General features: G+C 45.3%; 3 protein-coding genes across 3 annotated transcripts; 1 reads left to right on the plus strand and 2 right to left on the minus strand.

Moving 5' to 3' along the window:
- Positions 1-1,136: 1,136 nt before the first annotated feature.
- LOC116268094 (uncharacterized) lies at positions 1,137-7,140 on the minus strand. Its single transcript, XM_031649901.1, has 3 exons — positions 6,961-7,140; positions 1,695-6,852; positions 1,137-1,588 (listed from the first exon to the last, which is right to left on the minus strand). Exons 1-3 carry the CDS (start codon positions 7,138-7,140, stop codon positions 1,137-1,139), a joined length of 5,790 nt encoding a protein of 1,929 aa, XP_031505761.1.
- Positions 7,141-14,372: 7,232 nt separating this feature from the next.
- LOC116268095 (uncharacterized) lies at positions 14,373-15,539 on the minus strand. Its single transcript, XM_031649902.1, has 2 exons — positions 14,864-15,539; positions 14,373-14,797 (listed from the first exon to the last, which is right to left on the minus strand). The coding sequence occupies exons 1-2, from the start codon at positions 15,537-15,539 to the stop codon at positions 14,373-14,375; spliced, it is 1,101 nt and encodes a 366-aa protein (XP_031505762.1).
- A 939-nt stretch (positions 15,540-16,478) lies between these two features.
- Positions 16,479-20,090, plus strand: LOC116268096 (uncharacterized). The gene has a single exon (XM_031649904.1). It carries the CDS (start codon positions 16,479-16,481, stop codon positions 20,088-20,090), a length of 3,612 nt encoding a protein of 1,203 aa, XP_031505764.1.
- Positions 20,091-24,393: the final 4,303 nt, after the last annotated feature.

Raw genomic sequence — 24,393 nt, forward strand, 5'->3', positions numbered from 1 at the left:
GTCTAGGTAATACTGGACGCCTGCAACCATTGTACACTATGAGCAGCTGCTTTCTGAGCAGCTGACGCATCCGATGGGGCAAGCGGTGCATAGGTTGGTGCTGCTTGCTCCATAGAAGCCGGTTCCGCAACTTTGAGTGCAGGCGTTGGAGCCAATCACCCTAAAATAGCTGGAGGCACAGGAGATGCAGTTAGTATTGCTGTTGACGCACCCATCGCAGGAGGCAGCGCAACTGGCGCACTTCTTGGTCGAGGTGTTTCCGTAGTAGGTGCTTGGACAAGATGAGTAGCAGATGCTATCCACTGTGTGAAGGAATAGCTGGTATCCTAGGCTCGAGAAATCGCATGAAGTGCACGTGCTAGATGTTCCAGAACAGGTCTTGCAGTTAGGACTACAGAGCGCGCAAGCAGTAGAGCTGAAATCCCACTGCCCATCAGGACAAGTTCCACAACTATTTTGGCCAACGATGAGTCTTCCCGAAGAGCAGCTGGTGCAATAAGTTGCAGAACTAGCACAGGTCGCACATGACCCCGAGCAGCTCAAGCAGGTGGTGTATTGATTGTTGCTCGAATCGATTCCCTGGTATTTACCATCCGCGCAAAGAGAAACGCAATTGGCTCCACTGAGATAGTATTGCACTCCTGCGAAAGAGGTACATTTTGTGCAACTTAAGACACTGCTTGTCATCGAACAGAGGGCGCAACCTATGGGACAAGCAGTACACATTTTCAAATCAGTGTCTCCATAATACCCATTTCCACATGATTGGGTGCACGTGGTTGCTCCGATCACTCTAAAGTAGCTGTTCGCACAGGCGATGCAATTAGTAGTGGTATCTATGCACCCATTACACGATAAATCACAGTCCTGGCAGCTATTGTCCGAGGATTGCTTGAATGAACCTGTGGGACAGTTGATGTAGCACTTATTATCGCTGTAGAGGTAGCTCTGCGCTCCTGAAAGCACCCCACATGAGGCGCATGTGGTGGCAGCACCCGTACAAGTGGCACAGTTAGAATTACAGACCCCACAAGTACTGGCCGTTGCTGCATATTGGCCACTAGGACAGTCGGTAGGGCAAGTAGTGCCGCCAAATACCAGATGGCCAGTGCTGCAGCTGAGGCAGGAAGTATCGCTTAGGCAATTGTCGCAGGGAGCAGTGCAGGCGATGCAGGTGGGTTCCCCACTGGTGGCATCAGGGCCTCCATAAAATCCATTTCCGCAGTTGCTCGTGCAGATAGTCCCCTGGAGGTAATACTGAACTCCTGATACCTTTTGGCAGAGAGAGCACTAGGCATTGCCGTCGACGATCGAACAACGGGCGCAACCGGTGGAGCAAGAGCTGCAGACGTATGAGCCACTCGAGCTGTCTTAGTAGCTGCCTGCTGGACATGAGGTATAGCATTTGTAATCAGAGTATAGGTAGCTTTGCTGAGAGTTGATAAGACCGCATGTGAGACAGTGTGTAGCTGACGTATCGCAGGTATCACAGTTTGAGCTACAAGGCGCGCAAGTAGATGTTGTGTTAGCATAGGTTCCTGAGGCACATGATCCGCAAGTGGTTGTGCCATAGATGAGCTTATCCGTGCTGCAGCTCAAACAAGTAGAAGTTCCAGCTGCCGTACAGGTTGCGCAGGGGGAATCACAAGCCACGCAAGTGGGCTTTGAGTTTGCGTCAGCTCCTCCGTACTTGCCAGCTGGGCATTTTTCCACACATGATTTATCTGAGAGGTAGAAGTTGGTGCTTGAGACAGTCTTGCACTCAGTGCACTCGACTGTGGCGGCGTTGAGGGAGCAAAGCGCACATCCAGTGGGGCAGGGACCGCACACGTAGAGTCCATTAACGTTGGATTTGTAACTTCCGTTTGGGCAGGTGGTATAGCAGACATTATCCGAATAAAGATAGGCCTGGGATCCTGAAATCAGGCCGCAGGTGGTGCAAGTTGTTGCTGAGGTTTTACAAGAGGCGCAATTTGCATTACACGGGGCACACGTAGTCGATGTATCGATATACTGGCCAAAAGGGCATTGGCTCGAGCAGAAAGTAGTCCCGTATACCAAGACTCCAGTGCTGCAAGTGAGGCAAACCGTAGCAGTTAGGCAGGTGGCGCAAGGAGATTGGCATGAAGAACACACTGGCTTGAAACTGGAATCAATTCCTCCGTATTTTCCACTGCTGCAACTGCTTGAACAACTTTTACTCTCGAGATAGAATTGCACCCCAGCAACTGAAGTGCACAAAGTACACTCAACATTCCCTGTAACAAGAGAGCACTGGGCACAACCGGCTGGACACGCAGTGCAAAGGTATGAACCACTAGAGCTGTCCTTGTAGCTGCCAGCTGGACAAGTAGTGTAGCATTTGTTATCAGAGTACAAGTAACTCTGCTGTGAGGAAATGAGTCCGCATGTCAGGCAGTTAGTCGCTGATGTATCACAGGTTGCACAGTTAGTATTGCATTGGGCGCAAGTCGTTGCCGAATCTGCATAGGTTCCAGAGGCGCAGGAACCACAAGTATTGGTGCCATAGATGAGCCTTGCTGAGCTGCAGGTGAGGCAAGCCGAAGCTCCAGCACCATTGCAAGTGGCACAGTCTGAATGGCATCCGACACAAGCAGGATCTCCGTTTGCGTCTGTCCCTCCATAGGTTCCTCCTGGGCATTTCTGCACGCAGGATGTCCCAGATAGATAGAAGTTGGTGCTGGAGACAGTTTTGCACTTAGAGCAAGTAACTGAGCCGAGAGTGTAGGAGCAGGTATCGCATCCAGTGGGGCAGGCCACGCAGAGATTGGCGCCATTTACCACAGAGGAGTAGGTTCCAGTGGGACAATTCACATAGCAGGTATTATCAGTATGCAAATAGGCCTTGGAGCCAGATATGCTGATGCAGGATGTGCAGGAAGTTGCCGAGGAAGAACATGAAGCACAGTTAGAGTTACAGTTTGCACATGTTGTGGTGGTATCGGCATACTGTCCGAATACACATTGGCTTGTGCAAGTATTAGTTCCAAATACTAGAACTCCAGTGCTACAGGAAGTGCAAGCAGTTGCGCTGAGGCAGTCATTACAGGGAGAAACACAACTCAAGCAGACCGGCTGGAGACTGCTATTTATTCCTCCGTATTTCCCGCTTCCACAGCTACTAACGCAGGAGGTGCCAGAAAGATAGAATTGCACGCCAGAAACAGATGAGCATAAACTGCATGCGACACTTCCTGAAGCAAGAGAGCACTGGGCACAACCGGCTGGACACGCAGTGCAAAGATATGAACCACTGGAGTCGTCCTTGTAGCTGCCAGCTGGACAAGTAGTGTAGCATTTGTTATCAGAGTACAAGTAACTCTGCTGTGAGGAAATGAGTCCGCATGTCAGGCAGTTAGTCGCTGAAGTTTGACAAGTACCACAATTTGCATCACATGGAGCGCAGGTTGTTCCTGAATTTGCGAAAGTCCCAGACGCACAGGAGCCGCATGTATTTGTGTTATAGATGAGCCTACCTGTGCTGCAGCTCAGACAAGCAGAAGCTCCAGCTCCTGTACAGGTCGCACAGGGGGAATCGCAGCTGAGACAGGCTGGATCTCCGTTTCCATTTGTTCCTGCGTATTTTCCTGAAGGACAGTTTTGCACACAGGATGTGCCTGAGAGATAAAAGTTAAGGGAGGAGACTGCTGCGCAGACTGTGCACTGGACTGTTCCTGAGACGAGGGAACAGGTGGTGCATCCGGTAGGACATGCGGTGCAAAGATGAACTCCACTGGTGCTGGTGGCATAGCTACCACCGGGACAGGTGTTGTAGCAGGTGTTATCAGTGTATAAGTATGACTGGAGGTTGTTGAGGAGGCCGCAGGAAAGGCATTTAGTTGATTGGCTCACGCATGAGGCGCAGTTGCTATCGCATTGGGCGCATGTGGTGCCGGTATTAGCATAGTATCCGAAAGGACATGACACATGGCAGGTCCCTGAGAGATAGTAGCCGGTGCTGCAAGAGGTGCAGACGGTGTCGGAGTTGCAGTTGGCACAGGGCGTCACACAGGAAAGGCACGTGGGTTCGGAAGTGGTGGGGTCCGGTCCTCCGTAAAACCCGTTCCCGCAGCTGCTGGTGCAGGCGTTGTTCTTAAGATAGTACTGGAGAGAGGCAACAGAAGTGCAAAGGCTGCACTGCACGGTGCCTGACACGAGGGAGCAAGTGGAGCAGCCGGTAGGACACGTTGCGCATACATACGAGCCAGAGTTGTCCTTACCGTAGGTGTTGCCTGGACAGTTGACGTAGCACACCTTATCCGAGTGGAGGTAGCTTTGCTGAGAAGAGAGAAGGCCGCAGCTGAGGCAGTTGGCGGCAGTTGTTTGGCAAGTGGCGCAATTGGTATCACAGGGTGCGCAGGTGGTCGCGGAATCAGCATATGTGCCAGAAGCACAGCTGCCGCAAGTGTTGGTTCCATAGATAAGCCGATCTGTACTGCACGTCAGGCAGGCGGAACTTCCTGATCCTGAGCAGGTGGCGCAGGGCGAATCGCAAGGAAGACAAGTGGGGTCTCCACTGCCGTCGTTCCCCCCGTAGGTACCGTCAGGGCAAGTCTGAATGCAGTCATTGTTGGAGTAGTAGAAACTAGTGGAAGAGACTGCCTGGCACTTGGAGCACTGCACGGTGGCCACGTTGAGGGAGCAAAGGGCGCAGCCAGAAGGACAAGGCACGCAGAGGTAGGCTCCGTTTGACACTTTGGCGTATGTGGCACCTGGACACGAAGTGTGGCAGGCGTTGTCAGAGTGCAGGTAGGATTGGACGCCGTTGAGCAGCCCGCAGGAAGTGCAGGTGGAGGCGTCCGAACAGGTGGCGCAGTTGGAATCGCAGACGTCGCAGTTGTTGGCATCTGCAGCGTACTGTCCGAAGGGACAGTTTGCGCCACAGCCAGTCCCTCCGTAGAAAAGACGGCCACTGTTGCAGGAGGAGCAAGTGGAAGGTGCTGCACAGGTGGCACAGATACCCAAACAGCTGAGACAGGCTGGATCTCCGTTTCCATTTGTTCCTGCGTATTTTCCTGAAGGACAGTTTTGCACACAGGATGTGCCCGAGAGATAAAAGTTAAGGGAGGAGACTGCTGCGCAGACTGTGCACTGGACTGTTCCTGAGACAAGGGAACAGGTGGCGCATCCGTTAGGACATGCGGTGCAAAGATAGACTCCACCGGTGCTGGTGGCATAGCTACCACCGGGACAGGTGTTGTAGCAAGTGTTATCAGTGTATAAGTATGACTGGAGGCTGTTAAGGAGGCCGCAGGAAAGGCATTCGTTCGCTTGATTGTCACATGAGGCGCAGTTGCTATCGCATTGGGCGCATGTGGTGCCGGTATTAGCATAGTATCCGAAAGGACATGACACATGGCAGGTCCCTGAGAGATAGTAGCCGGTGCTGCAGGAGGTGCAGACGGTGTCGGAGTTGCAGTTGGCACAGGGCGCCACACAGGAAAGGCACGTGGGTTCGGAAGTGGTGGGGTCCGGTCCTCCGTAAAACCCGTTCCCGCAGCTGCTGGTGCAGGCGTTGTTCTTGAGATAGTACTGGAGAGAGGCAACAGAAGTGCAAAGGCTGCACTGCACGGTGCCTGACACGAGGGAGCAAGTGGAGCAACCGGTAGGACACGTTGCGCATACATACGAGCCAGAGTTGTCCTTACCGTAGGTGTTGCCTGGACAGTTGACGTAGCACACCTTATCCGAGTGGAGGTAGCTTTGCTGAGAAGAGAGAAGGCCGCAGCTGAGGCAGTTGGCGGCAGTTGTTTGGCAAGTGGCGCAATTGGTATCACAGGGTGCGCAGGTGGTCGCGGAATCAGCATATGTGCCAGAAGCACAGCTGCCGCAAGTGTTGGTTCCATAGATAAGCCGATCTGTACTGCACGTCAGGCAGGCGGAACTTCCTGATCCTGAGCAGGTGGCGCAGGGCGAATCGCAAGGAAGACAAGTGGGGTCTCCACTGCCGTCGTTCCCCCCGTAGGTACCGTCAGGGCAAGTCTGAATGCAGTCATTGTTGGAGTAGTAGAAACTAGTGGAAGAGACTGCCTGGCACTTGGAGCACTGCACGGTGGCCACGTTGAGGGAGCAAAGGGCGCAGCCAGAAGGACAAGGCACGCAGAGGTAGGCTCCGTTTGACACTTTGGCGTATGTGGCACCTGGACACGAAGTGTGGCAGGCGTTGTCAGAGTGCAGGTAGGATTGGACGCCGTTGAGCAGCCCGCAGGAAGTGCAGGTGGAGGCGTCCGAACAGGTGGCGCAGTTGGAATCGCAGACGTCGCAGTTGTTGGCATCTGCAGCGTACTGTCCGAAGGGACAGTTTGCGCCACAGCCAGTCCCTCCGTAGAAAAGACGGCCACTGTTGCAAGAGGAGCAAGTGGAAGGACCAGTACAGGTAGCACAGATACCCAAACAGCTGAGACAGACTGGCTCTCCATTACTATTGACGCCAGTATACTTGGCTGCTCCACAGCTTTGCTCACAGGTGGTACCAAGGAGGTAATAGCTAGTGGGAGAAGTCTTGCATGTCAAGCAACCTGATGCTGTGCATGTAGCGCAACCTGTCCCACAAGCGCTGCATACATTTCCACTCGTCAAATACTTATCAGTCGCGCAGGAACATGAAGTGGCCATGGAGCATGAGCTGCAGCTTGAATCACAGATATACCCAACCACAGCAATACTTCCAATAACAATAGACCCGCATGATCCTCCAGATTGCGAGTATATCAATTTGATAGTGAGTGCGCTTCCGCTAGCGACGAAGTACTTGGAGCTGGTCACGAAGCTCCCTCCTCCTGCTGGTGACCTCAGCAAAATGATATGTTCGTCTGCAGTATATCCTGATATCTGGAGAGTAAGAACGTTGAGTTAGTTGGCAGTGCAAGTTGCGCTGTATTGTCCACTGATCTTTATGGCCACTTTGTAAGCATCAGTATCGAGGGTATCAAGGCCGACCTGGAGGGTATTGAAATGAAGCGGTGGGCCTGCATTCACAGTGTTGAATAGAGTGATATCGCTAGTGCCGCAAGCAGTAAGGAGGCCAGCCATACTATTGTACGTATTCGTTGCTCCACCATCAGAAATTTCCGTAACTATGGTTCCATCCATAACAGTTGCTGCATTTATGGTTTGCATGACCGCAGTATTGTATGAATCGCCACCAGTAGTCGATAGCCCATTACATGGTCCTGTACTTGCTATGGAAGTGAAATCTCCGTCACAGGATTAACAGTCGGCATCGGTGGTTCCACTGCATGTCAGACCTAAATGCCTAAATAAATACAGGAGGCGTCGCAGATTAGGGTGCGAGCTGGGAGTAGAAGGAGCAGAAGGCAGAGGAATGTTAGGAAGCCTTTTCGCATTGTTTTCATATAATAATTATCATTTCATTGCAAACCCATCATCATCTTTCATTAAATTAACTCACGATGCATATTCAAGCACCAGACAAACCCAAAACTTATCACCGGCATCCGCAACAGACCAGCTCCAATTGACATCATCATTTCGGATGATTCTCGATCCACTGTTGCCTTAAAATCTTGGTGGTTATTTGGATTTGATTTGGATTATAATGAGCGCTGTTAATGCATGTAATAAGTGGCAAGGAGTATTCGCGAGAAGCGAAAACGAGATCGGCTCAGAAACAAGATATAATCAATTACTCCGCATCAATACGCCAACAGCGTTCGGTATTACGATGAGCCAGTCTCCCCGCATAAGGTCCTTGCTCACCAGTTTCAGCATCTCCATCCCTACCTCTACAACAAACGCCAATAAATCAGCATCAGGCAAATATATCCCATCTCTGAAGCACTGGTATATGAGCCTCTTCGGTACAACCAGCTGAGGGCGGAATATAAACGGTCGAAGAGTTTGCAGGAGGGGAATTAGTTTCTCAGCAACTTTAGTGAAAAAGAGCACATGAAGAGGAAGGAAGAGTATTATGCCAAGATTAGGATGGTGGAAATTGCAAGAAAAGAGGAAGAAGAGGAAAGAATAGAGGAAGAGAGGGAGGCAAGAAGGGAAAGGGAAAAAAGAATGAGAAAGTCTGCCGTTTTACCTCCGATCAACCAAAAAAGCAAAAGCAAATACTTGAGACTTTTCCGTGCTGCAGCAAGAGCAGTTTATTTTACATGCTTCATACGTTCCAATTTCCAAAAATACATTAAAACCCGAGTAAAGTTATGCGATAAGCAGCACAAAAGCTTGATGAGGGCTGCACTGTAGAGCATGCAAAGTTTTTACTACAACAAACTTGAAAAATAAATCACCCTTTATATGCTTCTTCTCTAGAAAAAACTCAAATACCCAAACATAAAAACTGACTTGGACTTACTTGCCATTCTGGCTTCTCTATTTAACAAACTTAACACGCTTCCTGTTCCAACCGCAATCCTAAATGTTCTTCCGATTATATCAACTAGTTACTGCAGTTTTCCTGTTCCCTTTCTTTTTACTGAATAGCTGCAGCGGCTGCCTTTTCTCGCTGATAGGGGCTGCACTGGAAGGCTAAATGAGGATCAGAGCTGCATGGTGGTTGCTTGTTTCGTGGTGGTTAAGATGCTGTGCATCAATTTGTTCTTTAGGCCTTGGTTGGCTCAGGACCTATTCCGCAAGAATAAATAACGACATGTTGACCTTCGCTCTAAGTATGATGACCTAAAAAGAGTCATCAATCACATGGGATCGATTCCCTACTTTATATCCATAGATAATTTTCTGCGAAATTGTCCGAGGATTCACTCCAAATACTAGATCGATACTCTCGCTAAGGATGACATCATAGTGGCTATCCCCTACATGCAGGTCCTCCCCAAAGAAACCGATGAGGTGAGTTAGCTTGTCGTCGACTCCAGCAGCGAATAAAGTGATGATTAATACAAGTAGGCGGGGTATTCTGGCGAGCCAGAAAAGGAAACAGAGAGGGAGAAGGAAAATGAGGATGATATTGGCCTGGTCGTCGGTCAAAATCGCGGCTTCTACAGGAGGATGAGGAAAGTATACCCCCGAGAAATGAAGCTGCTTGAAGTGGCCGTCACTGAATGGGTGACCAAGATCGACTTGAGCGTCCTTAAGCTCTCAGCCTAATAGCGAAAGGAAAGACTCCAAAAACTTTTGATATGATATCCACTACCATAAAAACTCTTCGCATTTATTTTTAGTTTTCTTTTTAATGCATTACCCGCATGGATTTTTTCAAAACCTCTCCTTGGGTATGCATCTTAGTCGATCATATCTTCTTGGCTAATGTTTGCCCGTGGTGAATGGGATAAATAGGGGGAGAAAATGGGTTGAAAGAAAAGTGAGAATGGCGTGAGAAGGAGGATGGGGGGTGTTTAATCTTGTTATTTGGGTTGTTAGTGGAGGTAGGGAATGTCAGCTTGATGGACGATATCAAAAAAATCACGATTTTTCTTTACGAACGTGTTTTGTTTTGCGGAGGGGGCTATTGGGGGCTTCTGTGCACTCGGAGGCCTTCCTTTTCAAGCTGAGCTGCGTCTTTGGCCTGTCCTTATTTTTATTATTTAACAAAATTTTGAGTTTATTTTCTTGCTCCTCAATCGCCTTCCGCATCTGTCCCACCTCCTTCTCCGAGGCCTACTCGGCAGGTTCCAGGGGAGATGCGAAGAGGTCGATCAGGGAGCTGATGTTATTATTGGTTGGCGCCAGCTCTTTATCGGAGGCCTAGAAGGAGTACTCTAGCATGTGCTCGTGGTTTTCGGACTAAGTGGAGAATTTTAGCAGCAAGTCGAGACTATTTTCCTCATTGTAGCAGAGCTCGTCGAACATTTGCAAGCAGGGATTATAAAATATTATGATATTAATTCCAAAACCCACCAATTAGAACCTGAAACCGCCATCCCGCCCCCCCTACCCCCACCATACCCCGGCCTACCTTCTCAACCATCCCATTTCCATCCCATCTTTATTTTTCTCGCCAATCAACCACACCACGCATATTTTGATATATTTTCCATGATGTTCCATCAAAAACATCCATTAAAAGTGACCGTTTAACCCGAATACGAAAAGCCCATCGCTTGAGCCTTCCCATAGATGAATATAAAAGAAAATCAATTTATAATGTTGAAGGAAGACGACGGTGAAACCGAGCTCGAAAACCCTTTGCTCAATATCTTTGAAGAAGGGATTGATGAGTTCGTCAACTACTAACGCATACATCCCTAGGGATACAAGTCCCGCAACCAAAAGAATAAAGAAAAGATTGCCAAACTGGAACGAGATATGAATGATGCCGAACTCAAGAAAAAACGCAACGCCGAACGCAGAAACGCAGAGAAGGCGAAAATAAACCAAATCATCAGCAAAATGAATGAAGAGGAGCTCAGGAGCTTCATTGAAGGACGCAAAATAAAACGCAAGGAGGGAAAAGAGAGGGTTAGAAATGCGATGGGAACAGGCCAAGTCATCATGGTCGACCTAGCTTACGAGCATCTGATGAATGGGAAAGAGAATAAGTCACTAGCCAAGCAGATACAGCTAATCATGAAGGGTATCAAGTAAGTTTAGGAACCCCCAAGCATCCATCTTTGTAGTTTTGCGGGCGGAATCATACCTATAGTCGAGAAAATGGGATCTAACTTTTGGCCATTGACGACCCATACCGAAAACATTGCTTAGACTGGTAAGCTCCTCGGCAAAAAGTTAGTATACTTAAGTCCGGATGCCGAGCTGCCGCTTTAGAAGATATAGTCAGGTAAAGATGTCCTTACAAAGACACTGCATACATCTTGGGAGGCCTGATCGACAGGACGATTAAAAAATACGCGAGTTTGACCCGTGCTCGCAACTTCCAGATATAGACTAGAAAGCTGCCGGTCCGCCAGTACATGAGGAGCAGGACCGTTCTAAACCTCGACCATGTTGTGTTGATGCTGTGCAAGTTCAAGGAGTGCAATGACTGGAAGACTGCATTTGATTATGGTGCGCCCAAGAGATATAAACGAGATGCGTATGAGAAAGAAAAAGGAACGGATAAATAGGAAGGCTAGGAGGAAAATTCATCGCAAGAAGATAGATATTAGGAAGAATAGGAAAAGGAAGAGAAATAACAAGAGGAAAAAATATAAAAAACAACCCCAACCCCAACCCCAAACCCAACCCAACCAAAATTTTACATGAAAATATGAATAAATAGATGAAAATAGAAAAATGTCACGCAAGTGACAACTCATGACCTTATCTTGGGCTTCCATGAACACGAAGAGTCCCTAGGATGTTGGCGAATTTCTCAACCAAATTTTTGCGGTTGATATAGCTTCCATTGAATCCGCTCAAAATTTCCTGCTGTTCCTGCACGACCTTCATATACTGGTCAGTGTATTAGCCTCTGAGTCTGGTCCGAAAGGTGCTATCCTGTATAAACCTGCCCCTTCTATCGCCATAAAGCAATTTTTTAAGCTGACCCAGCACGATGGATTCTTTAAGTTTATTGCTATGCTAAATACTGGACTGTAGTTCAATGATGGCTCCTTCTGTGCGTAGATGATCCTCTTGCTCTTTGGTTGTTTGTTCAGTCACGCGTTCATCTTGCTGCTTTGATCTGAAAGTGCTTAAGCGGATAAGCTCATCAACTGGTCTTTTCTTCACCTTTTACTGCTTCTAAGAGATAAGAATCACTGATTTCGTTGGCTTTATCTGTGGTCCGCTGTCTGCCTAGGAATTGGAGGCGACTGATGACACTTCTGACTTGAAGTGAACGCTTTCTTTTCTTTTTCTGAAGGGAAGAGAGGCTACCTGTCTTATATGACTTTCATACAAATTCTTCATTTCTTGCCGACTTGTGTGTACTGTTGTCTTAAGTCTCTCTATGAGTGTCGGATCTACTTCTTCTGGTACATTCTGCATCGTTAGAAAGGGATCCTATTCTTTTCCCTTAGAGTCTACCTTTTAAAGCAGGGGCGCCGATGCGTATTTTTGTTCCTAATTTCTTTTTTGTTTGTGTGCAATGTCCTGTTTCTTGAGTTCTATCTTTTTGTACTAGAAATTAGCGCGTTTGAGGTAGGCTTGGCTCTAGATGTACCTGTCCTTGAGACTTTCCACTTTTTTATTCTTGCTCTCGAACAGCCGATACGAGAAGAGCAGGTTCGGCAAGTGGAGGATCCGATTTTGCTTCAGCAAACTATCAGCTTCCACTTCATATTTCACCCTATTTCTGTTCCTGAACCGCTTCTCACGCTCAATATCCTCTCTGATTTCCCTCGTCTCCTTCTAGGAAACCTTGCTGAGGGACTTGATCAACCGTCTTAGGTCTTTTTCCTTCTGCTATGCCGGCAGTATTGGCTCTTGCAGACTCATCGAAATTATATTACATCCTTTTGACTAGTAGTAATGGTAACTGCAGTAGTAAAAAAAGGATCATCAAAATTAAAGTTACTCCCCTGAGATCTACCAAGCGCTTATCGAAAATTTGCGAGTAGGGCTCGGCGCTTTTCGAGGTGAGAGGGTGCGTCTTGCCTTGCTCAACCTGCGCACTCTTTTTGCGGGGGATTTCGAAGGAGATCTCTTTGGTTTCAGCTTCATGCAGATGGTTCTCTGTTCTCTTGTCTGGACACACAGAACACGCTCTGTACGGGAGCACTGGCGACTTGTTGCTTCCGATGCCCTATTAATTCTGATGGATGGGACACAGGACTTGGCCATCATGGATGCTACATTTTCAACAGAATCGTTCTTTCCTCTTCCCCTCCATTCCCTTGCGCTTTCCTCTGGCTTCTTCCCGCGTTTCTCTTTCAAAAAGGGTCGCAGTTATACTTTTTCGGCTTGTGGACTTTGCTTGAAATCGCAATCCGAGGGGGATTTTTTGGTTCTGGAGTCATCGGAGATGGCGATGAGTGGAAACAGTGAGAAATTTGACTCTGAGTCAATGGTTGGGTTTCTATCTCTTTTGACTGGGGGGAGGAAGTCACTGACTTCTTAGAGCGGTGCTAGGGTGAAGATGGACCTTTTCTTGCTTTGGATGATCTGTTGTCTGATTTGCTCGATCTTGTTCATTGAGAAAGAACTTGAGAAATATTATAATAGCTGGACTCTAGCCTCATGAATATCGCTTCAACAATCTCAACGCCATATCGGAAATCATCGTCAAGAGCATACCGATCGATTACGAGCATAAAAACATGAGACTATCGAAAAAATAAAGGAAAAAGTAAGTTTTAGGCCTGTTTGGAAGGGGTGCATCTTTTTGGTGAGTATTATCCTTATTTATCTTATCATCAATACAAGGTACAAGTAAAAAGATGAAATACAAAAAAAGCTGAATTTAAATTACCTTCTTCTCTCAAGCTATTTACGTCATAACTTAGCCAGCCTCCCCCGATTATATGAGATTTATTCGAACAATAAAAGTACAAATAGGAAAAATCAGAAGCAAGTTCTACGTGACGACCTTTCGCGGTTCCAGAACCCGCGAAAATGGTTGTTGCTGTCTTCCTGTTTGAGGCAGTGGATGACCTCACGTGGGTTGTAGCTGATCATCATAATTTAGGAGAGCTCAATGAGGTAGACCTCTAGGATGAGCACACCTTCTTGCGGATTAGTCGACTGGTAATCCGATGCAAAGACCCAGTCATTGTTTCCAGTCAAACTGTTCCTGCTTCCGATGACCACATTTCCGCTTCCATTCACTGCGTTGTTGTTTCCGACTATCACATTATTGTACTGCAGGATATAGGTCTTCACCTTGCTCAGCAGTTCTGAAACAAGAAGAACCTTCTTGTACAATTGGGTGAATATGCTTGGCTGTCTGCGGCGGTCCTCACAGGTTACCTAAGGCTGCCTTGCCATATATCCGTCATTGTTTCCGCGTGCACCCCTGAAGCCAAAGCGACGCTCACGGCTTTCCTCCAAAAACCTGCCTCCGCGTAGGTTTCCTCCGAAGAATGAGAAACGATTCTTGCACTGAAAATTTTGGTAGAGGGTATTCTTGAGGTCCCCGATGGCCTGATTAGCTTGGTTAATGAGGTTGGGGTCTATCTGCAACGCGTGCAGGCTGTCTAGGTAGTTGGCTGCTCCACATACCGATGCAGCGAGGACCAGCAACAGTATTCTAAACTTGTTTTCCATTTAGAAATTATCGATTATAAATAAAGGAACATAGTGTTCGGAAAAATAGAGAAATAATTTCGAAAAAAGAATGAAGGAGAAAGTTACGGAAAGAGAGATTTAGACGTCCAAACAGTCATTTTTTAGAACTATTATCTTACTAAGAAGACTCTTTGTCGATCTTCGATTTTCCCGAAAAATGTGTGGTTAACTATCAACGTCTTTCTCTGAATTCCCCGCAAGATGATAATGTATTTAATAAAGAGGTGTGCTTATAGATGGGTTTAAGGGTGAGATGATCATTGGTCGTTGGTTTCGAGGTGGCTTTCCTTGATGGCGTCCAGCACATTGGTTGGGTTTTCGACCAGCTTCGCCAGGATCGCCAACTTGTTGCTGTCTGGTGTCCTCCAATCATCTAAAAGCAGTCCTCCAGTATCTCCAGAATTGGGATTCACACACCAGACGAAATTGTCAGTGATGTCGTTGGTCTTCAGATAGTTCGCGTAGGCGTTGAGCCAAATGCCGTTCTTGCCTTGAGTTGATCCTCCCCATTCTCCGGTGACGATAGCTGAGTCGCGGAAAATGCGGATGAAACCAAAGTGCTTGTCCCAGATGCGTGGCATGTTGGAAGGGAAGGATGCATCGCTGAAGTAAGGCTGGTTGTAGACGTTGGGGCCGTATGTATGGGGACTATAGACCACACGACCTGGCTTGCTCAGCCTCACTGGTGCGGTTTACACTCCTTGTAGATTTTAACCATAGAAGCAGCCATCTGCACAAGGAGGATTGCCAGCAGTGCCTTCCACGAAGACAAGCCAGTTGGTATCATTAATGATTGCTTCTCCAATCCTCTCAGAGGCCTTATTGAAGTCAGTATTGAGATTTCCAGTGTTCCAGGTTCCCTGGAAAGGCTCATTCTTCACATCAATAGCAAACACATTCCATGTGTTTCTATATCTATCAGCTAATTTGCGCCATCCTTGAATGACCAAAGCTTCACTGTGCGAAGAATCATACCATAGACCGTTAGAGCCGAATGCGTCAGGCTCAAAGGAATGCAAATCTAGCAGAACAACAATCCCTTTTGTGCCCATGTAGTTGATGATCTTGTCCAAAACCTCCAGTGATCGCAGTCCTTTGAGGTCAAGATTGCACTGATTGTCACCAGAACATCCGCCAAAGTTTATTGACGTGGGCGTGGGATCTTTCAAGACCATATCTAAGGAGAAAGGTAAACGAACGGCATTGAACTTGTTGTTGGCCAAGAAATTAACGATGAACTTGTAGTCAACTGCCCATAGTCCATGAACGGTTGATACACCAGTTTCAAACCCGAACCATGAGGCACCTTTGAGATAAAATCTCTTCTTGTTTATCTTGAGGACGCCTTCTTCGCTTGAGTAGACAATGGCTGAGCTGCAGAGGCTGATCAGCATGAGGAACAAGAGCAGTAGAGGGGCTCTCATTGACCTAAATGATAATTAATCTCCATCAGAAGGGCCTAAGATATAAATCACAGAATCAATCCTAGAAATTTTAATTCATTAAAAGGGATATTGACCAGAAAAGATAAGCAACGATGATTTGAATCTTCGAATAGATAAACGGAGTTACCATAAATAATCCCTATCTAATCGAAAAATAATCCTAATACTCAAGGCCATGAGAGGAAAACTTAGGATTTAAAATGGATGTAATCTCTTGATTAATATCCTTGATGGGAGCCAAAAACAGTAGCTCTGATAATTATCGTGAAATTAAATATGCTATTTGCGTTTTTATAAAATTCAAATTTGACTTTTAGGCAACAAATGAATCGGCCACCTTCAAGCCATAACACCGTCCATCTCTATTCGATAATAATTGCACTGCTGATAGTAAAAGGAGTATCCGATCTCCAGCTAGTGCCAAATTAGTTGAGGCCTAACACAAGTATTAACCTGACATTGGTGATTTCAAACGCTAGCATATACCCAATAAGCCAAACCAATCCAGCATACCCAACAATAACAGTTACCTTTCCAAATACTTTCACTAAAGTAGGTACTAATTTTTGCACCAGCACTACTCCGATATCAAGCAATATTACGTTTAGTTCAGGAATTATGAAAATTGTACCAAGTGCCAATCAAACAGGCAGCTACAATATTACGGCGTCAATTACGCCGCCAAATGCATAGTTAACAGATAAAGTAACATTTAGGATAGAGGCGACAAATTATACTGGAATGGTATACTATTAGGCTACAGTAGTATGCAAATGTTACAAAGGGGAATATTATAATAGCGGATCCGGATGCAGGAATTGCAGCACGAATTGCACTGGATGTAATAAAACTGCTACTAATTGTACAGAATGTGAAATAGGATTTTTTGTAAATCAAGGAGTCTGCTCAAAATGTGATATGAGCTGTGCTATATGCATCACAAATGCTTCCAATTGCCAAACATGTGCTGGTGGATACACGAATCAAAGTGGAATATGTGTTAAAGCCGGATGCTCAGCTGGTCAGTATAAGAATGGTAGAATGGGTTGCGCTTCTTGCGATGAAAGCTGTGCGTTATGCATCACAAATGCTTCCAATTGCCAAACATGTGCTGGTGGATACAGGAATGAAAGTGGAATATGTGTTAAAGCCACATGCCCAGCTGGTCAGTATCTTTTAGCTAACCTCTCTTGCGCTTCTTGCGATGAAAGCTGTGCGTTATGCATCACAAATGCTTCCAATTGCCAAACATGTGCTGGTGGATACAGGAATGAAAGTGGAATATGTGTTAAAGCCACATGCCCAGCTGGTCAGTATCTTTTAGCTAACCTCTCTTGCGCTTCTTGCGATGAAAGCTGTGCGTTATGCATCACAAATGCTTCCAATTGCCAAACATGTGCTGGTGGATACAGGAATGAAAGTGGAATATGTGTTAAAGCCACATGCCCAGCTGGTCAGTATCTTTTAGCTAACCTCTCTTGCGCTTCTTGCGATGAAAGCTGTGCGTTATGCATCACAAATGCTTCCAATTGCCAAACATGTGCTGGTGGATACAGGAATGAAAGTGGAATATGTGTTAAAGCCACATGCCCAGCTGGTCAGTATCTTTTAGCTAACCTCTCTTGCGCTTCTTGCGATGAAAGCTGTGCGTTATGCATCACAAATGCTTCCAATTGCCAAACATGTGCTGGTGGATACAGGAATGAAAGTGGAATATGTGTTAAAGCCACATGCCCAGCTGGTCAGTATCTTTTAGCTAACCTCTCTTGCGCTTCTTGCGATGAAAGCTGTGCGTTATGCATCACAAATGCTTCCAATTGCCAAACATGTGCTGGTGGATACAGGAATGAAAGTGGAATATGTGTTAAAGCCACATGCCCAGCTGGTCAGTATCTTTTAGCTAACCTCTCTTGCGCTTCTTGCGATGAAAGCTGTGCGTTATGCATCACAAATGCTTCCAATTGCCAAACATGTGCTGGTGGATACAGGAATGAAAGTGGAATATGTGTTAAAGCCACATGCCCAGCTGGTCAGTATCTTTTAGCTAACCTCTCTTGCGCTTCTTGCGATGAAAGCTGTGCGTTATGCATCACAAATGCTTCCAATTGCCAAACATGTGCTGGTGGATACAGGAATGAAAGTGGAATATGTGTTAAAGCCACATGCCCAGCTGGTCAGTATCTTTTAGCTAACCTCTCTTGCGCTTCTTGCGATGAAAGCTGTGCGTTATGCATCACAAATGCTTCCAATTGCCAAACATGTGCTGGTGGATACAGGAATGAAAGTGGAATATGTGTTAAAGCCACATGCCCAGCTGGTCAGTATCTTTTAGCTAACCTCTCTTGCGCTTCTTGCGATGAAAGCTGTGCGTTATGCATCACAAATGCTTCCAATTGCCAAACATGTGCTGGTGGATACAGGAATGAAAGTGGAATATGTGTTAAAGCCACATGCCCAGCTGGTCAGTATCTTTTAGCTAACCTCTCTTGCGCTTCTTGCGATGAAAGCTGTGCGTTATGCATCACAAATGCTTCCAATTGCCAAACATGTGCTGGTGGATACAGGAATGAAAGTGGAATATGTGTTAAAGCCACATGCCCAGCTGGTCAGTATCTTTTAGCTAACCTCTCTTGCGCTTCTTGCGATGAAAGCTGTGCGTTATGCATCACAAATGCTTCCAATTGCCAAACATGTGCTGGTGGATACAGGAATGAAAGTGGAATATGTGTTAAAGCCACATGCCCAGCTGGTCAGTATCTTTTAGCTAACCTCTCTTGCGCTTCTTGCGATGAAAGCTGTGCGTTATGCATCACAAATGCTTCCAATTGCCAAACATGTGCTGGTGGATACAGGAATGAAAGTGGAATATGTGTTAAAGCCACATGCCCAGCTGGTCAGTATCTTTTAGCTAACCTCTCTTGCGCTTCTTGCGATGAAAGCTGTGCGTTATGCATCACAAATGCTTCCAATTGCCAAACATGTGCTGGTGGATACAGGAATGAAAGTGGAATATGTGTTAAAGCCACATGCCCAGCTGGTCAGTATCTTTTAGCTAACCTCTCTTGCGCTTCTTGCGATGAAAGCTGTGCGTTATGCATCACAAATGCTTCCAATTGCCAAACATGTGCTGGTGGATACAGGAATGAAAGTGGAATATGTGTTAAAGCCACATGCCCAGCTGGTCAGTATCTTTTAGCTAACCTCTCTTGCGCTTCTTGCGATGAAAGCTGTGCGTTATGCATCACAAATGCTTCCAATTGCCAAACATGTGCTGGTGGATACAGGAATGAAAGTGGAATATGTGTTAAAGCCACATGCCCAGCTGGTCAGTATCTTTTAGCTAACCTCTCTTGCGCTTCTTGCGATGAAAGCTGTGCGTTATGCATCACAAATGCTTCCAATTGCCAAACATGTGCTGGTGGATACAGGAATGAAAGTGGAATATGTGTTAAAGCCACATGCCCAGCTGGTCAGTATCTTTTAGCTAACCTCTCTTGCGCTTCTTGCGATGAAAGCTGTGCGTTATGCATCACAAATGCTTCCAATTGCCAAACATGTGCTGGTGGATACAGGAATGAAAGTGGAATATGTGTTAAAGCCACATGCCCAGCTGGTCAGTATCTTTTAGCTAACCTCTCTTGCGCTTCTTGCGATGAAAGCTGTGCGTTATGCATCACAAATGCTTCCAATTGCCAAACATGTGCTGGTGGATACAGGAATGAAAGTGGAATATGTGTTAAAGCCACATGCCCAGCTGGTCAGTATCTTTTAGCTAACCTCTCTTGCGCTTCTTGCGATGAAAGCTGTGCGTTATGCATCACAAATGCTTCCAATTGCCAAACATGTGCTGGTGGATACAGGAATGAAAGTGGAATATGTGTTAAAGCCACATGCCCAGCTGGTCAGTATCTTTTAGCTAACCTCTCTTGCGCTTCTTGCGATGAAAGCTGTGCGTTATGCATCACAAATGCTTCCAATTGCCAAACATGTGCTGGTGGATACAGGAATGAAAGTGGAATATGTGTTAAAGCCACATGCCCAGCTGGTCAGTATCTTTTAGCTAACCTCTCTTGCGCTTCTTGCGATGAAAGCTGTGCGTTATGCATCACAAATGCTTCCAATTGCCAAACATGTGCTGGTGGATACAGGAATGAAAGTGGAATATGTGTTAAAGCCACATGCCCAGCTGGTCAGTATCTTTTAGCTAACCTCTCTTGCGCTTCTTGCGATGAAAGCTGTGCGTTATGCATCACAAATGCTTCCAATTGCCAAACATGTGCTGGTGGATACAGGAATGAAAGTGGAATATGTGTTAAAGCCACATGCCCAGCTGGTCAGTATCTTTTAGCTAACCTCTCTTGCGCTTCTTGCGATGAAAGCTGTGCGTTATGCATCACAAATGCTTCCAATTGCCAAACATGTGCTGGTGGATACAGGAATGAAAGTGGAATATGTGTTAAAGCCACATGCCCAGCTGGTCAGTATCTTTTAGCTAACCTCTCTTGCGCTTCTTGCCCTTCAAGCTGCTAACTTTGCTCATCTTTTTCTGTTTGTACATCTTGCATCTCCTCTTTTCTCCTTTTAAACTCAATTTGTATTTCTAATTGTCCTATCGGTTATTTTGCAAAATTCACTAATAATTGTTAGATATGTGATTTTTCATGTCTTACCTGTAATGTGACTTCCTCAACATGTCTTTCTTGTAACAGATCATCTATCTTTCCTTTTCTGTTTCAGCATTCCTGCCTATCTTCTTGTCCAAATGGATTTAAACCTGACATCAATGGCACTTGCATAGTCAATTAAACCCAAGCCACATCAAAAGTTTCATCTAGTGCAATGCTGCCACTTCCTTTTTCTTTAATATTTTCTATTTTCATCATTTTGAGTTTTATTTCAAAGTCTAATTCTCCGAAAACCCTACTCTCTGCATGCTTATGTGCTTTTTCAGGAATTTCATAAAATTTCTCTTGGATTCTTCTCATTTTGCTTTCTTTAAATTTTCTAAATGCCAATCAAATTTCTTCAACTATCAGCATCTACATCATATCATTTGCTTTCCTGGCCAATTTCATCTTAAATGCAATAAATCTCAACTTTTTTTGCAAGCACATATATTCGGATTAGAAATTCACAAGGCATCTAAATAAATTAAGATATAAGAAGTTTAGGCAATGCCATTTCTACTTAATCGTCATCATGTCCCTTCTATTTTCTCATAAACTGATATAACTTTTCTTTTCCAATTTCTTCAAGGAAATTATCTTGACATTTAAAGTGAAATCAGTCCTGAAGATTTACTCTCAAAACTATATCAGATTCTTATCCCTGATTCCCAGTCTTATGGCCATTGCTGCAGCAATCCTGATGAATGCTGAGTTCAAGTAGATTTAAGGATACATCTATTGGGAGTCAATCGATACAATCATTTTGAGTTCCGTTTCGATCGTGACGTCTCTTTGGGTGACTCGTCGCAAGCCCGAAGACTACCAAAACTCACTCGGTGACAAATCTCTAGACTTTTTGGACATGAACATGAACAACAATCCCCAACCGTAGATCCAGTTTGAGCAATTACAGAAGGAAGTGGTATCGAATATGTCTGCTGGAGATGCTGATATCCAAAACTACAGAGGATCTGTCAACATTACATAGGAAAATCTGTTCAAGAAAAGTGAAGAAGTCAGCTAGGAACTGGCTTAGTATAATCAGATACATATAGCCGCTAGGGAGAAGGATGAAAGGTCGCTTCATTAAACGAGACTCACGTAGAAATTGAACAGCAAAAGGAGAGCCCAGGACAGCCTCGAAAATACTAAAGGTCCCAACTCAATTTAAAAAGAACTCCCACCTATGAGAAGTCTAAGGTATTCTAAATAGCGCAGAAAGACTCGGAGTAGATCTAGAGGAAAGCAGTTCATTGAAGAAGAGTAGGTCCCAAGGCATATAATTTAGAGAAAGTTCACTGCAGCATAAATCGAGATGATGTCGATCATCAAAAGAGTAGATGAAATCGCAGCATAAGTCAACAGGAAGATCAAGGACGAGCTTAAAACCTCAGAGCATAGACTTAACTCTAATTGTTAGCCACAAGAGGTATTCGGATTCATCATGAACCTCAATGATAACTAGGTGGGAATTCTCTAAAAGAAGACAAGGCAAATGCTGCAGACAGCTCAGCAGGCACTGCTCCTCCTTCAAGCTGCATCAATAACTCCAGTTGAATTCCTATAGTACCTTGCGACAGCTAAGCGGCAGAAAGATGAATATCAGAAGGAAAATGTGATGAAAATTGGCAACTCACCATCTCCCATGCCTCCACTAGCCAAAAATAATCGGCAAGGCAAGCGAAGAAGCAGCCAAAATCGAAAAAGCGGAAGCGGCAGTGGTAGCAATCCCAGCAGAGGTAGTCAATAAGGAAATAAGTAGCTAAGGCAACACCTTGGAAATCTTAACTAGCCTATGGTGAATGAGTTCCTTCATAGTCCTATCAATAATATGAAGGAATTCGGTATAGACTACTAGCAAAGTGAAATATAAGAATTCGGCTACCAGCCAAACAACGTAAGAAACCCACCACACCTAAGAAATATGCAGAGGACACCCAACTCAGAAGAAATGGAAGGTGAGATTAGATAATCGCTATAGTAGGATGAAATAGTCTCCTAGATTCGCCCCTATGCAGCTCCACGCTTTAATAACATCAGGCCACAAAGCTCCTCACTCAAAAATTCGCCATAAGCTCGACAAAAGATATAATCGGTGCCTTCAAATGAAGCTAATGATGACGTGCATCTGGAAGATGGCCTCAGCAGTCTGAAAAAGCAGAAAAGTATGTTCGATAACGAGATGGGAAGTGCTTCGCCACAAAAACCATGCATTTCCCTAAGTAGACTGCAGTAGTTAAGAAAATGCGATAGTTACATCTTTACTCAATAGGTCGAGCAAGAAATGAATGCAGAGTTCGAGGCAGGAGAATCAGTTGCCCAGGTCATGAACAAATACACCAGAAATGGAAATGAATAAGTCGAATGCGATGACATCCCTGATGAAAACGAAGAGAGGTTCCGCAGAATAAGAAAAAAACGACAAACAAAGCATAGAAAGAACAGTTATGAGCAGCATTAACGAAAATGACATACATTTATTGATAGAGTTTCAATTATCTTTATTCATCAACATTATAATTAAGACTATATATGAATCATCAATCTCATTACAGGATGTGCATCATTAAAAGAGGAAATTCAGATCGCTGGCCTTCATAGCGATTTCCAATGACTGATTGGCTCGTGATTCTGCAAGAGAATCTTCTTCAGGATATATGAATCTGGAGAGATTCTTCTCAAAGGTTAGCTATGGCTTGCTGCGGGTGGTAAAGAAGGCTGAGTCTTCTGCTCTGAAGGAGTTGATCTTTGATTTGGAGAGAGAGTTACGATCGATGTTGAGTCTTGGCTAAAATGAGTCTCTTCGTAATTATTCTGTAAGGATTTAGAGCTTTTGCCATTGACGGTTTCTGTGGTCTTACCTCAACCTTTCTTGGAAACCTTTCACGCAGTTATTTCGTAAACTTTTTGAGCTGTGAAGCTGAGGCTGAAAGGTGACTCCCTTCATTTCCCGCTCATATCTTTACTCGAGATAATGCTGCACTTTGTTCTCTCTTCGTTTCTTCAACTATACTCCTCTTTTGTTGACTTCTTCAAAGATCTGCTGCAATTCTTGCTTCGTAGCTGTTCTTTTGCCTTTCTTCGGGCGTTCAATATATGTTTGGTTGAGATAGGGGTTAGTTTGCGAACCTTTCAGTTTTTTTTCATTTTACTTGACTAAATGAAGCTGTTCTTCTTCCTTTATGCATTTCTTTAGAAGCTCCTTCAGCACATATGTTTGTTTGTTGTTGACTTTGTTTGTCGCTATTTGAGTCTACGTGGGTCGTGACCTCAGTGTTAGGTTGCCCTTGGTGACATTCAAGCTATTTGCGCTTGTTTTCGATAATTCGAGTATTTTTCTCGCCTCTTCCTTACGTGCGGTTACTATCCTCTCTAGTTTTTTTTGCTCGTTGAGTTTGGCCCGTTTGTATATGTCCATTTTTTCCTCTTTACCCGATGCATGCAAGTGATGAATGGCGCGATTCCTTTCTTAGAAAGTGACTGTGGAGTCTGATTCCTCCTCGAATAGCACTTTAGCGAGGGTTCTTATGGAGTCGATTTGTTCCTTTTCCGAGGTGGGTTGCGGTTTGTGAGTGGCGGAGGCCAGTCTTGTGGCGAAGAAGTTGGAATTGAAGAGTGGGGAGGAGTTGTTAGCGGTTGATTGGTACTTTAGCATGGAAATGCCAATAAAATCAAATAAACATCTCACCTTCGAATAAAATTAAATATTGGCATTTTGGCACTTTTATTATTCGCTCCAAGGCAAACAAAAAACGCTCTCGATCCTCCTTCCATTCTCCGATAAGTATGACGAATAAATCTGATATAATAATCAGGCTTTCGGGTGGAATGGAGAAATTGCTAGATGCTGGCCGAATAAAACCTCGCATAATACTTCGGTTCGTGACCATCGGACTGCTATCCATGAGCTTTCTGATCTACCGATTCATCTATAAAGAAGAATAGACCGTCTGCATGTACGATACCTGGCATGAGTTCACAGGCGATCTGAATAAAAATTTGGATAGGGACGGCAAGGACAATATCGTCATCGGAATCGGACAAGTCTTTATGGATTTTTGGATAATCGCTATCGGCGTCTTTTGGTACGGACATCAACACATAGGATGTTTAAGCTGAAAAATGGAAGAGTTCCACTCGCAGCCGCCCTCTTCTTCGCCACTCGG

Source organism: Nymphaea colorata, unplaced genomic scaffold, assembly GCF_008831285.2.
Source record: "Nymphaea colorata isolate Beijing-Zhang1983 unplaced genomic scaffold, ASM883128v2 scaffold0107, whole genome shotgun sequence".
NCBI lineage: Eukaryota > Viridiplantae > Streptophyta > Magnoliopsida > Nymphaeales > Nymphaeaceae > Nymphaea > Nymphaea colorata.